The sequence below is a fragment of the Mobula hypostoma genome, chromosome 2 (genome assembly GCF_963921235.1).
Source record: "Mobula hypostoma chromosome 2, sMobHyp1.1, whole genome shotgun sequence".
Classification (NCBI taxonomy): domain Eukaryota; kingdom Metazoa; phylum Chordata; class Chondrichthyes; order Myliobatiformes; family Myliobatidae; genus Mobula; species Mobula hypostoma.
The window spans coordinates 120,362,246-120,378,109 of NC_086098.1; the positions used below are offsets into that span (position 1 = coordinate 120,362,246).

Sequence of the window (15,864 nt, forward strand, 5' to 3'; positions counted from 1 at the left end):
CCTGGAGCGCCTCATAAGTCTCCTCCGACTATTTTCTCACTGTCCTCAAGGTTGCAGGTTTATTCTTCACCAGAGGCACGTAGCAGGGTTTTAGATGCACCAGGTTGTGATCTGACCTTCCCAGTGGGGGGAGGGGAGAGGAGCTGTATGCATCCTTAACGTTAGCGTATATCAAATCCAGAGTCCTCTCCCCTCTGGTTGTACAGCTCACATACTGCGTGAAGTTGGGCAGTGTTCTAGCTATGGTAACGTGGTTGAAGTCACCCGAGATGGTAATGAGGGCACTCAGGTGCTGGGTTTGTAATGTGGCTATGGCGGTGTAAATGATGTTACACGCCGACGTCGGTCTACACAGTAGCATAAAAGAAACCCCTTACACTATGTTATACTACTTCTCATTTATTTTTATACTATTCTTGACTTGCCTTGTCAGCCACGGTCGCCCCTTACTCCTCTTAGAATCTTTCTTCCTCTTTGGAATGAACTGATCCTGCACCTTCTGTATTATTCCCAGAAATACCTACCATTGTTGTTCCACTGTCATCCCTGCTAGGGTATCTTTCCAGTCAACTTTGGCCAGCTCCTCCCTCATGGCTCCATAGTCCCCTTTGTTCAATTGCAATACTGACACTTCCGATCTTCCCTTCTCCCTCTCAAATTGTAGATTAAAACTTATCATATTATGGTCACTACCTCCTAATGGCTCCTTTACCTCAAGTTCCCTTATCAAATCCGGTTCATTACACAACAGTAAATCCAGTTTTGCCTTCTCCCTGGTAGGTTCCAGTACAAGCTGCTCTAAGAATCCATCTCGGAGGCACTCCAAAAACTCCCTTTCTTGGGGTCCAGTACCAACCTGATTTTCCCAGTCTACCTGCATGTTAAAATCCCCCATAACAACCGTAGCATTAACTTTGCGACATGCCAATTTTAACTCTTGATTCAACTTGCACCCTATATCCAGGCTACTGTTTGGGGGCCTGTAGATAACTCCCATTAGGGTCTTTTTGCCCTTACCATTTCTCAATTCTATCCATACTGACTCTGCATCTTCTGATTCTATGCCGTCCCTCGCAAGGGACTGGATTTCATACCTCACCAACATCTTTGCTGTCTCTGAGAAGATTCCAGGAAGCGAGCACATATTTGGACATCCTCAATGCAAAGAAACTTCGAGATGGGATAAAATCCAATGTTTGATTCCATTTTGATGGTTAAAGCATCCATCAATCGCCAATTAAAGTATCAAGATTGAGACATTTAGTCAAATGCGGAAGGCAAGTGAGAGTTCAGTGTCGATTGCCTTCCTTTTGATTGCTGCTGGAGAAGATAGCTATGAGCAGCCTATCACTGTGTGGCTCGCTGTGGCAGGCGGGCAGGCATCCCTGCCCCGTGTAGTAACGGGTGAACTATTGCATTTATGGATTGTGGACTTTTTCCAGACTTAAGATTTTTATATTCTGTACTTTAAAAAAAAATCACCCATTCCTTTTCTGTTTTGTTGTGCAAGGGGAATGTGTTTGAGGCTTAATGATTTGTTGTGTTCTATTAGTTTTTGTTTTTGTGCAGGGGAGGGGTTTTTTTGGGGGGTCAGTGTTCCTGTTCTGTTTTGCGCAGTGGAGAGTGGGTGTGATCTTTCTCTCTGAACGATTTTCATGTTCTTTCTTTGTTTCATAGCTATCTGAAGCTAACAAATTTCAGAGTTGTGTATTGATACGTACTTTCTTCTAAGTTTACACAGATTCAACATGTCATCTAAAACACTGACAAACTTCTATAGGTGTACAGTGGAGAGTAACCTGAATGGTTATATCATGGACTGTTGTGGACACCAATGCCCAACAATGGAAAAGCCTACAATAAGTGGTGGATGTAGCCCAGTTCAGCACAGGCAAAGCTCTCCATACCATTGAGCACATCTACAAGAAGTGCTGCCACAAGAAAGCAGCATCCATCACCAAGGGCTCTTGCTATCCAGACCATGTTCTAGGTTTTCACAAATAAAATGATGTGGGGCATTTTATGTTGAAGAAAAACTGCAACAACTCATTTATTACACTCCAAAACCTGAACACAAAGCGCAGTAATTGAACTTCACGTAATTACATCATGTCAGACCAGCCTCTTACAGTGAACCTCAAATCCATGTCGATGGGCGTGCGTTATGTATGTTTCCACCAATTACATTACCCTACACTATCTTCTCACTGCTTCCGTCAGGAAGGAGGCACAGGAGCTTTAGGTCCCACTTCAGCAGGTTTAGGAATAGTACCCTTCAACTATCAGGTTCCTGACCAAGGGTGGATAACTTTACTCACCTCATCTCTGAACTGATTCCACAACCTATGGCCTCACTTTCAAGGACTCTACAACTCATTCTTCTTATTATTTATTTACATACTTACTGTTATATTTTTTGTATTTGCAGTTTGTCTTTTGTACATTGGTTGTTTGTCAGTCTGTGTTTCTGTGTAGTTTATTGATTCTATTGTTCTACTGTGAATGCCCACAAGAAAATAAATCTCAAGGTAGTATATGGTGGCACATGTGTATTTTGATAATAAATTTATTTGAACTTTGATCAGGAATCATATCTGTGCACTATCATATGGAGTCATGCATAAACAGTGGAAGCAATGTTCCACCTCACCTGCCTGATTCCCTGGTGCAGTGTGTATGGAGTTTGCACATTCTTCCAGGGACGAAAAGGATTTTATTTGTGTTCCCCCGATTGCTCCAGTTTTCTCCCACATTGCTAATATTAGATATCCAACTTTACAATTACCTTAAAACCCTGCATTTTACTTCTCTTCTATTGAAAAGTGCACAGTTTTAAAGGAAAATAATCTTGAGATTTGCTGATTTCTATATCTTTTTTTATGTAGATCTAAAAAATCTCCTGTCACTTCAAAGAGAATCATCAATATAATCGACTACCTGACCGTTGAAGTTTTTAAGTATTCAGTACGAGGCCTTTATGAAACTCACAAGTTCCTTTTCACTTTATTACTTCCTCTGAAGATTAACCTAGAGCGGGGTTACATCAAGTACACTGAATTTCAGACCCTAATAAAAGGTATGATATTTTCTTCAGAAGAATCTCAGCTGGGGAAAAAAAAATAAAGTACCAATTGCTCCCTTGTTTAGAACATAGAAAATAACAGCACAGAACAGGCCCTTCAGCCATGATGTTGTGCCAAACTTTTAACTTGCTCTCAGATCAATCTAACCTTCCCTCCCAAATAACCCTCTGTTTTCCTATCATCCATGGCTATCTAGCAATCTCTTAAATTTCCCTAATGTATCTCTATCACCACCCCTAACAGCACATCCAACACACCCACCATTTTGTATTTTAAAAAAAACTTTGCAGGTATTTCCCCCCCTCTATACTTCAAAATTATGCCTCTTCCTTTTTGTCATTTCCACCCTGGGAAAGTATCTCTGGCTATCCACTAGATCTATGTCTCTTATCATCTTGTGCATCTCTATCAAGTCACCTCTCATCCTCCTTCACTCCAAAGAGAAAGGCCCTAACTCACTCAACATATCCTCATAATTCATGCTTTCCAATCCAGGAAGCATCTGGTAAACTTCCTCTGCACCCTTTCTAAAGCTACCATATTCTTCCTGTAATGAGGTGACCAGAACTGAATACAATATTCCAAGTATGGTTAAACCAGGGTTTATAGAGCTGCAACATTAAGTCGTGTCTCTTATACAATCTAAACTGAATGCCAACACAACATACGCCTTCCTAACAATCCTATCACTTGCAGAGTGACTTTGAGAGATCTATGGATGTGAACCCAAGATCCCTCTGTTCCTCCACACTGCTAAGAATCCTATCGTTAACCCGGTATTCAGCCTTCAAATTTGACCTTCCAAAGTGAATTACTTCACACTTTTTGGGTTGAAATCCATCTGCCACTTCTCAACCCAATTCTGCATCCTATCAATGTCCCATTTTAACTCTCGACAGCCTTCTACACTATCCACAATATCTCCTGATCTCATGTTTTCTGAAAACTTACTATCCCCCCCCCCCTTCCACTTCCTCATCCAAGTCATTTATAAAAATCACAAAGAGCAGGGATCCCAGGGCAAATACTTGCAGAACACCAGTGGCAGGCAGAATATATTACATCAACAACCACCCTTCGCCTTCTATGGGAAAGCCAATTCTGAATCCATACACCCAAGTTCCCTGAATCCTATGCCTCCTGACTTTCAGAATGAGCATACCATTGGGAACCACATCAAACACCTTACAAAAATCCATACACACCATACTCTACCTTCATCAATATGTTTTGTCATATCCTCAAAGAATTCAGTTAGGTCCCTCACAAAGCCATGCTGACTTTCCCTAATCAGACTCTGACTTACCAGCACTGGGAGAAGCATGTCTTTAAGAATCTTCTGTAATAATTCCCAACCACTGAAGTGAGACTCAACTGGTCTATAATTCCCAGGATTAACTCCTGATTTCTTTCTTGAACAAAGCAATAACATTTACCACCTTCTATTGACATAGTACTTCTCCAATGGCCAGTGAGAATGTAAAGACCATCACCAAAGGCATAGCAATCTCTTCCCTTGCATCTCATAATAACTTGTAATATATCTCTTCCTGCTCCAGGAGCTTACCTATGGTTTTCAGAAGCACCAGCACATTCTCTTTCTTAATTTCGATATGTTCTAGCTGTTTTATGCTGTCTTCACAAATGGCAAGGTCTCTCTCACCAGTGCATACTGAAGTATTTATTAAGGATCTCCCTACCTCCTCCAACTCCATGCACATTTCCTCTTCTTTCACTGATCAGTCCTACCCTTACTCTAGACATCCCCCTGTTTTTCACATATATGTAGAACACTAGGGTTTTCCTTAATCCTACTTGCCAAGACTTTCATATGCCACTTATTACTCTCCTGTCCATTCTTAAGGTCCTTCCTAACTGCCTTGTAATTCTCTGTAGTTTGTCTGATCCTTGCTTCCTAAACCTCAAGTTGCTTTCTTCCTCTTGACTAAGTATTCCACATCTTTAATCAACCATGGTTGCTGCATCCAACCAACCTTTCCCTGCCTCAATGAGACAAACATCAAGCACCCTATGCAAATACACCCTAAACAACCTCCACATTTATGTTGTGCATTTTCTTGAATACACCTGTTCCCAATTTACACTCTCATTCCAGCCTAATAGCATCATAATTTCCCCCTCCCCCAATTAAATACTTTTCCATAACCATCTGCTACTATCCCTGCCAAGGCTATGGTAAGTCATGGTGTGTTGTGGTGACTGGCTCTGAAATGTTCACCCACTGAGAGATCTGACACCTGGCCAGCTTCATTACCTAGTACTAGATCTAGTATGGCCTTCCCTCTAGTCAGCCTATCTACATATTGTATCAGGAATCCTTCCTGGAAACACTTAACTAATTCCACCCCACCTAAACCTTTTGCTCTGAGGTGCCGATCAATATTAAAATCAACCATTATAACAAGTATGTTATTTTTGCATCTTTCCAAACTCTGCCTCCTGATGTTCCTCAATTGCTATCGGGGGATCTATAGAATACGCCCAATTGAGTAATTACTCCCTTGCAGCTTCTGACTTCTACTCACTCTGTAGACAGTCCCTCCATCATGTCTTCCCTTTCTGTAGTTGTGATACTATTCCCGATTAGCAATGCCACCCCCTACCTCTTTTACCTCCCTTCTGTCCCTTTTGAAACCTCTAATCCCCAGAACATCCAGCAGCCACTTCTACCCTTGCAACGCAAGTCTTTGTAATGGTCACAATGTCATAGTTCCCTGTACTGACCCAATCTCCAAGTTCATTGCCCTTGTTCTTGATACTTCTTGCACTGAAATAGACAAACTTCAATCCATCCAATTGACTGCAATTTTGCCCTATCAACTGTCTATCCTCCCTCACAGTCTCTCTACATGTTGCATCTACCTGCACACCAACTGCCCCATCCTCTCACCTATCACTTAGGTTCACAGCTCCCCGCTAACCTAGTTTAAATCTTCCCCATCAGCTCTAACAAATCTGCCCACAAAGATATTGGTCCCCCTCAAATTCATGAATTTATTTTTTGTACAGGCCATACCTTCCCCAAAATAGATCCAAATGAGCCACAAATTCGAAACCTAGTACCTTGCACCTATTCCTCACCCATCTGACAAACCGCTGCCCCTCACTGATGCATGGCACAGGCAGCAATCCTGAGATTTCTACGCGAGGTTCTATTGTTCAGCTTCCTACCTAGTTCCCTGTCTCCTTTCTTCAGAACCTCACCCCCTTTCCTACCTGTTATTGTTAAATATAACCAACTTCTAGCTGCTCAGTTTCCCCCGTTTAGAATGCCATGGACCCAATCTGAGAGATTCCTGCCCTACCATCTGGGAGGCAACATACCACACAGGAGTTCGTTTCACATCCACAGAATCTCCTGTTTCTTCCTCAAACAATTTAATTCCTTTTCTTCCCTCCTGAGCCACAGAGCCAGACTCACTGCTAGAGACCTGGATGGAGTTCTCCTAGTAGATTGTCTCTCTTCCCCCCCCCACCCCCAACAATATTCAAAGTGATATACCTGTTATTGAGGGAATGGCTACATAGTACTCTAGTTAAAATAATGTTCAATGCAAAAAAAAAATCTGAACTATTTCTAATCATCTTAAAATGCATAATGCTGCACTATTTTGAAAATATGCAGGAAAGCAGAAATTCTGGCTGTAACATGACAGAGCTGAGCTGTTACTGATCTTCAAGTATTCTCCCCCTCCCCCACACACCCTTTTTTCCATTTAATGGTATTCCCTTTTTTAAAAAAATCCCTGCTCAGCATACATTTTTAATTAAACATGCACCACTTATAGCCTGTATCTGCTTTTGTCCCCAGTAGAAAGGACAGGAATTGCAAAGGTTTCCCTTGACATTTGAATAACACCATTATTCAGAGGCGAATGCAGCCTCTGCCTAGCTTAATGTTGTGCACAACCGAAGAGTACAACTTTTTTTGTACTCTAAGAAAACTTCAACCATACTGTTATTTATACTGTCTCCCAAAGTCATTCATTTTGGAGGAACCAAGTCTCCATCTCATCCACCTGCCTCTGTCTCTCACCACAACTCCTCTCTCCGCCACCCACCCCCCCCCCCAACCTAGCTTGGTCTGTTTGTGATCTTCATCTCTCCTCAGTTCACCAAAGAGTTACTAACTGCTGTCTCACCACTCCATCTTTCTTCATACTGGATATCTCCACTCTTAGTGCTGATGTAGAGTTTTAACCCAAAATGTCAATAATTCCTTCCCCACACCCCATGTCTCCCCTTGTGAGTTATGCAGCTGATTGATTGTTGCTCCAATTTCCAGTATCAGCAGACTTTTGTTGTATTCGATGAAAAAAGAATTATGTCAATAAATTGGACATGTGATTTATTAACTATGAACATTCTCCCTAATTGTGCAGGAGGAGCAGCTCTTGATCTTAAAACCAGTCCACAGAAGCCTTTCCGTTGGATCCTTGATTTGACTTGGCTGAACTTGGTGGAGCTGAGCAAACTCCCACAGTTTGCAGAAATATTGACCCAGGTATTGTATCCATTTTGGGTGTGCTTGTGCACACACACACACCATGACTAGGTTCACCAAACAGGGGGAGAAAAAAGCAAAACAGAACAAATAAAAGACAAAGCACACAATCTGCCGGGGGAACTCAGCAGGTCAAGCAGCATCTTTAAGGGGGAGGGTGGGAATCCTGCCTCTCATCTCCTAACTCCATCCCTCCCCCTCCAAAAGGACAGAGTAAATCCTCAAAACAAACAATGCTGTTTCTAATGGCTTCGTATGGGAACCTTGACCACAATTATAGGAATCTACAGAGCGAGACGATGCGCCATATTTTGTCAACAAAATCAGTTATAAAATATAGAAAAGACAGTGAAAGGAATAATAAATTTAGCAATGACTTAAATTAACTGTTAGCTCTGATTAGAAATAACAGTCTCCCTATCTAAAATGTGAAAAAAAATTTTAAAGCAAATATAAGTGTAGAAAACTAGTATGATTCAGTTCACAATTCACATAAAGGTTTAGTTCTAGAGCACAAGGCTGATATTGCCAGCTCAACATCCTCATTATGTAAGGTCGATTTGCAAACAATAGTTTTCACAGATGCCAGTTTAAGTGATGTTAATTTAGTCCTCAACTCAGGACGTGGGTCAGCAATGCTCTAAATGTAATTAAAGTTGGTCACAAACTGGCTATGTCCTAGGTATGACTCTAAACTGCAACCGGTGATGAGGCTCTGATTGGGGACTTTCAGAGCTTTGGGGAAAGTGGAGTTACCCCTTAGTCATTCATTGCTCCCAGGGCCGCTCTGACTCAGAACGGTAGCACCTGCAAGGGTTCCTACTCAGGATACAAGCGAAGGCCAACAGCAAATCCAGCAGGTTCAGTAACTGAACTTATGACAGAGAAGGCAGATGAGCTAGGACCTCAAATGTCAACGGCTATAGGAGAGGCGGATGAACACTTGGGAAGAGAAATGGCAATTTCTTTAGTTCGCCCAATGGTAGGCAATAGCAAACCACCATTGCTAGATACTAGGTTTCCTAGAATCTATTTGCTAAGAAAACCATAGTCAAACTCACAAAATGTATCACACAACAACAGCGTCAAGAGGATCTTCAAGACCTAGGAAGAAATAGGAAAACAGATTATTATCTGAATGGTGGCCGATTAGGAAAAGGGGAGGTGCAACGAGACCTGGGTGTCATTATACACCAGTCATTGAAAGTGGGCATGCAGGTACAGCAGGCGGTGAAAAAGGCGAACGGTATGCTGGCATTTATAGCGAGAGGATTCGAGTACAGGAGCAGGGAGGTACTACTGCAGTTGTACAAGGCCTTGGTGAGACCACACCTGGAGTATTGTGTGCAGTTTTGGTCCCCTAATCTGAGGAAAGACATCTTTGCCATAGAGGGAGTACAAAGAAGGTTCACCAGATTGATTCCTGGGATGGCAGGTCTTTCATATGAAGAAAGACTGGATGAACTGGGCTTGTACTCGTTGGAATTTAGAAGATTGAGGGGGGATCTGATTGAAACGTATAAGATCCTAAAGGGATTGGACAGGCTAGATGCAGGAAGATTGTTCCCGATGTTGGGGAGGTCTAGAACGAGGGGTCACAGTTTGAGGATAGAGGGGAAGCCTTTTAGGACCGAGGTTAGGAAAAACTTCTTCACACAGAGAGTGGTGAATCTGTGGAATTCTCTGCCACAGCAAACTGTTGAGGCCAGTTCATTAGCTATGTTTAAAAGGAAGTTAGATATGGCCCTTGTGGCTACAGGGGTCAGGGGGTATGGAGGGAAGGCTGGGTTCTGAGTTGGATGATCAGCCATGATCATAATAAATGGCGGTGCAGGCTCGAAGGGCCGAATGGCCTACTCCTGCACCTATTTTCTATGTTTCTATGTTTCTAAGACAATTTTGAAGATGCTGCACTTGGTAGGGTTGATTCTGGTCAGCAGGGGATCCCCGACCATCAAGCTACTGCTCATAAAATTCAAGTAACACAAAAGAAAATTATTGCCACTTGGAATGTAAGAACCCTATATCAAGTAGGAAGATTGGACAATGTGATAAATGAAATAGAAAGACTAAAGTTTATCATGGGAATTAGCGAAATTTGTTGGATAGGTGCTGGACATGTCAGAATAGAAATAAAACACTAATTTATTCTTGTGGAACATCCCATACTAATGGAGTAGGAATTCTTTTTTTTAATATAATTTTTATTGAATTTTCAAAAAGAATACATGAAAAGATAAAATCTACCCACCCCCCACTCCCCTTAACCCTCCCCCCCCCCATGTATATAGTCCTACCTAAAAGAAAAAAAGAGGAAAAAAAGGGCCGCCTGGATATTGGAAGGTTTCCACATGCTCCATGGGATTCAAAATAAATTTGGTATAATTATTCGTTATTTTCCCCAAGTAACCAAATTCTTTGTCAGAGCACTTAAATATGACATCCTATCTTTTGTAAATAAGGGCGCCAAATATTCAAGAATGTTAGATAATTATCTCTTAAATTATAAATTAAATTATAATTATGGGGTAGGAATTCTTATGGATGAAAACATGGCAAAAAGTGTTTTAGGACATTGGGCAATATCAGAAAGAGTGCTCCTTGTTAGATTCAGAGGACAACCATTTGATTTAGCAATTATACAGGTATATGCACCAACAACAGATGGAACAAATGATTTAGATAAATTTTATGAAGAGCTTAAACAAACAAAGAATGGATGCAAATCTCAAGATATTCTTATTGTCATGGAAGATCCAAATGCTAAAGTAGGACAAGGTGCTGATGGAAATACCATAGGAAAATTTGAACTAGGGTATAGAAATGAGAGGTGAGAAATGGGTAGAATGGTGCAAGATGAATAATCAGGTCATTATGAATACCTACTTTAAAAACCTTTCAAGAGGCTTGTGAACCTGGAAAAGTCCAGGTGATAATCAAATTGACTTTATTACTATAAAACAAAGATTTAGAAACTCAGTGACACAATGCAAAACATATCCAGGTGCAGACTGTAATAGTGACCATAACCCAGTAGTATGTCATGTAAAAGTAAAAAACTAAAGAAGCAAAAATCTGAACAATTCCTTGACTACTTGCAATTAAAGAAGAAAATTAAGACAAAAATTTACAATTGGAGTAAGGAAGAAGAAAGTCTAGAAATAGAATCTGTTGAAGATGATAGCAATCATGTAGGAATTAAATTTAACTCTCTAAAGGATGCCTTGGTAGAGTCAAAGTCAGTGATTCCTAAAAAAGAAAAAAGCACAAAGAATAAATGGATGACAGATGAAATCAAAAAATCAAAAATCTAATGGAAGAAAGGAGAGGGAAGAAAGCAAATCCTATAGAATATAAATCCTTAGATAAAAAAGTTAAAAGCTTATGTCAAAAAGCCAAAGAAGAATGGTTAAACCAGGAATGTGAGCAAATAGAAAGAATCCCTATAACTGATCCAAAAAGGTTACATCAACAAATCAAGAATATCACTGGTTAAAAAGCTCCTGTTCTTCAGGTGGATGTTTGAAAGTAAAGGACAGTACTATTATTATGCAAAAAGAGATTATGAACAGATGGACTGAGCATATTCAGGAATTGTTTGACGATGATCAAGGCGAAAAACCAGAAATTAAGAAAAACATTGAAGGTCCAAGTATTTTAAAATCTGAAGTTCGTAATGCAATAAGATGAAGGAAAGGAAAGGCAGCAGGTCCTGATGAATTAGTAATAGAACAAATTATCGCCCTTGAAGATTATGGAATTGAAAAACTTATTGATTTAATCAATGACATTTGAGACTGGAATAATACAAGAGATGAAAAAAAAAAATCAGTATTTATCACTCTTCCTAAGAAACCTGGAGCAATAGAATGTGAATTACATAGGACCATAAGTTTAATGAGTCATATCACCAAGATACTTCTAAGAATTTTGACGACAAGAGCTAAAAGTAAGATACAAGCTGAAATAGGTAAAGAGCAATGTGGTTTTGTGAAAGAAAAAGGTACAAGAAACGCAATATTGATGTTAAGGGTACTATCGGAACGAGCTATTCAAGTGCAAAAAGATTTGTTTGTTTGTTTTATCGACTACACAAAAGCATTTGATAAAGTGAAGCACAATAAGTTATTTGAAATATTACAGAAAACTCTAGATCTGGATTCGAAAGACCTCCGCCTAATCAGAAATCTGTACTGGGAACAAACTGCCGCTGTAAGAATAGATGGAGAAGTGGATCAGTTTACAAAAATCAAGAGGCGTTAGACAAGGGTGTGTTTTCTCCCCTGATTTATTTACTGTGTACAGTGAAGCAATATTACAAAAAAAGGGACATCTTGGGAATCAAAGTTGGCAGTGAAAATATCACTAATTTCAGATATGCAGATGACACTTAATTGCAAGTACAGAGGAAGAACTACAAAACTTAATTGATATAGTTGTTGAAGAAAGTGCAAAAATGGGTCTATCAATTGCAAAAAGACAATGTATGGTAATATCCAAAAAGAATCCTATCTGCAGGCTGAGAATAAACGGGGAAGACATAAAACAAGTACAGAACTTTGGCTACTTAGGAAGCTGGGTAACATCAGATGGCAGGTGCGACATGGACATCAAAAGAAGAATAGGGATGGCAAAAGACACCTTTACGAGAATGAAGAGTATACTGACCAATACTAAACTAGGCATGACAACCCGCCTCAGAGTACTGCAATATTACGTTTATCCAGTTATATTATATGGCTCAGAATGTTGGACAATATCTAGTAACATGAGGAAACGAATTGAAGCAGCAGAGATGTAGTTCTTGAGGATGCAAAGAATATCATGGACAAAACGAATATTTAACGAGGATGTCATGAACAGAGCAAACACAAGAGAAATAATGTATGAGATCATGAAAAGGCAACGTAACTTCATTGGACATGTGATTAGGAAAGAGGAGTTAGCACGCACGGTAATTATGGGAAAGGTCGAAGGGATGAAAGCAAGAGGAAGACAAAGACAAATGATGGAGACAGCAGCCAGAGAACTGGAAATGAATACCAATGAATTGATCCACTTGACCCGGAACAGGAGTGTGTGGGCCATGGCAGTCAAAGCTCAAACTGGGCACGGCACCTGATGATGATGATGATGATGATGACAAACTGGCTATCAAAGTTTGTAATCAGTTGAATGAGGAATCAGTGTTGTGCTAGTCTTGGGAATGGGGACAGGAGAGCTCAACTTTCATTCCCTTGTTCCAGATTACTCAAATGAGTGCAAAATTGCTCTGCATACCTGGGAAGATAGTTCAAGAGAATGAAATGTGCTGCATTTAGTAATACTGGTGGAACTGAAGTACCCAGAATACTTTAAAATTTTCACAATCAGATATTCATAATAAGAAAGCTTAAGTGAGAAATTATTGCTTAGTAGATAGAGTTTTCAGTAGGAAACTAATAGAAAGTTGAAAATAATAGGATGGATTCCACCCCCCCCCCCCCAAATTTGTTGGCCTAGTGCTTAGTTTCTTACTGAAAATTTATTCTGTTTTTTTAAAAAACTGGGTTTTATTTGCATACGGGTAAGGTAACTTAGTGGTTAGCATAACACTACTACAGTGCCAGTGACCAGGGTTCAATTCTACCACTGTCTGTAAGGAGTTTGTACATTCTCTCCTGACTGTGTAGGTTTCCTCTGGGTGTTCTGGTTTCCTGCCACATTTCAAAGGTGTGCAGGTTAGTAGGTTAATTGGTCACATGGGTGTGATTGGGCAGTGCAAGCTCATTGGACTGGAAGGGGCTGTTACCATGCTGTATCTATAAATACATACATATGTACTGCCAGGAGCAGAATCTGAGGATAGCTCTAGGTCACTTAAATATCGAGCATCTAGGCTAGGTTCCAATGGCAGCAGTTCAGTTTGCTTTGATGATCTAAAGGGCTGTGAGAAGCAATTCACAGGGGAAGATAAAGCTTTTCCCAAGCTCTTTTGCCAAGCCATCAGCTCCTCCCAGTCAGATTGAAGTCATGGGAAAGAAAACTGTTCATTCAATATGAAATAAACATCTTATGGTCTGTGGCCTTATCAGACAGAAGCAGAATTGGGCCATTCAGCCTATCAAGTCTGCTGAGCCATATAATCATGACTGATTTATTATCCCTTTCAACCTCATTCTCGCCATAACCTTTGATGCCCTTACTGATCAAGAACCTAGCAACCTCTGCTTTAACTTGATCTCCACAGCCATCTGTGTCAATGAATTCCACAGATTCACCATCTTCTGGCTAAACAAATTCCTCTTCATCCCTGTTCTAAAAGGACATCTTTGTACTCTGAGTCTGTGTTCCCCCAATATTGGAAACAGCCTCTCAATGTCCACTCTATCTGGGCCTTTCAATATTCATTATGCCCCCTCATTCTTCTATACTGTAGCAAGCACAGGCCCAGTTATCAAATACTTCTCACACATTAAACCTTTTATTTTGGGATAATTCTCGTGAACCTCCTCTGGAGTCTGCCCAATATTACCATGTTCTTTCTTAGATATGGGGTCCAAAACTGCTCACGTACTCCAAATGCAGTTTGACCAATGCCTTAGAAAGGCTCTGCATTACATCCTTTCTTTTATATTCTAGTCCTCTTGAAATGAATGAACAACATTTCATTTGCCTTCCTTACTACCGATTCAGCTTGCAAGTTAACCGTTAAGGAGCTTCCAAGTCTCTTTGCACCTCCAATTCTTGAATTTGCTCCCTGTTTAGAAAATAGTCTACACCTGTATTCCATCTACCAAAGTGTATGACCAGATACTTCCCTACACTGCATTCAATCTTCCCCATCCAGGTCCATCTGCAGACTCCTTGCTTCTTCAACACTGTCTGCCTCTTCACCTCTCTTTGTATCATCTGCAAATGTGGCCACAAAACTATCAATTCCTTCATCTAGATCATTGATGTGTAACATGAAAAGAAGCAGCCCCAAAACAGACCCCTGCAGAACACAACTAATTACCAGAAGCCAACCAGAAAAGGTCCCCTTTGTTCCAATTCTTTACTTCCTGACAGTCAGCCAATCTTCAAAGTTAAAAATAAATTTATCATATACAACCCCGGGATTCATTTTCTTGTAGTCATACTCAATAAATCTATCGAATAATAACCATAATAGAATAAATGAAAGACCATCCAACTAGGTGTTCAACCAGACTTCAGAAGCCAACAAACTGTGCAAATACAAAAGAAATACTAATAATAAATAAGCAATAAATATCAAGAACATGATATGAAAAGTCTTTGAAATGAAAGGGCCTTGAAAGTGAGTCTATTGGTTGTTGGAACATTTTAATGTTGGGGTTGAGGGGCAGTAACTGTTCCTGAACCTGGTGGTGTGTATCCTGAGGCTCGTGTACCTACTTCCTGATGGCAGCTGCGAGAAGAGAACATGTCCTGGGTGGTGGGGGTCCCTGATGCATGCTGCTTTCCTGCAACAGCATTTCATGTAGATGCGCTCAATGGTAGGGAGGGTTTTACCCGTGATAGACTGGGCTGTGTCCACTACTTTTAGTAGGAATCAGAATCAGGTTTATTATCACCAGCATGTGACGTGAAATTTGTTAACTTAGCAGCAGCAGTTCAATGCAATACATAATCTAGGAGAGAAAAAAATAATAAACAAGTAAATCAATTCAATATATTGAATAGAATAAAACATGCAAAAACAAATACTGTATATTTTTAAAAGTGAGGTAGTATCCAAAGATACAATGTCCATTTAGGAATTGGATGGCAGAGGGGAAGAAGCTGTTCGTGAATCACTGAGTGTGTGCCTTCAGGATTCTGTACCTCATATCTGATGGCAACAGTGAGAAAAAGGACATGACCTTGGGTGCTGGAGGTCCTTAATAATGGACGCTGCCTTTCTGAGACACCACTCCCTGAAAATGTCCTGGGTACTTTGTAGGCTAGTACCCAAGATGAAGCTGACTAGATTTACAACCTTCTGCAGCTTCTTTCAGTCCTGTGCAGTAGCCCCTCCATACCAGATGGTGATGCAGCCTGTCAGAATGCTCTCCACGGTACATTTATAGAAGTTTTTGAGTGTATTTGTTGACATGCCAAATCTTCTCAAACTCCCAATAAAGTATAGCCGCTGTCTTGCCTTCTTTATAACTTCGTCAATATGTTGGGACCAGGTTAGATCCTCAGATCTTGACACCCAGGAACTTGAAGCTGCTCACTCTCTCCACTTCTGATCTCTCTATGAGGATTGGT

The 15,864-nt window shown here is 40.5% G+C and overlaps 1 protein-coding gene across 1 annotated transcript in view; it reads left to right on the forward strand.

Moving 5' to 3' along the window:
* The window catches only part of LOC134357440 (dynein axonemal heavy chain 8-like), a 1,088,497-nt gene that overhangs the window by 976,428 nt on the left and 96,205 nt on the right, over positions 1-15,864 (forward strand). Inside the window, exons 79-80 of the mRNA XM_063069028.1 lie at positions 2,886-3,076; positions 7,487-7,608. Of these exons, the coding sequence (XP_062925098.1) occupies positions 2,886-3,076; positions 7,487-7,608 (313 nt within the window). The remainder of the gene's footprint in view (positions 1-2,885; positions 3,077-7,486; positions 7,609-15,864) is intronic.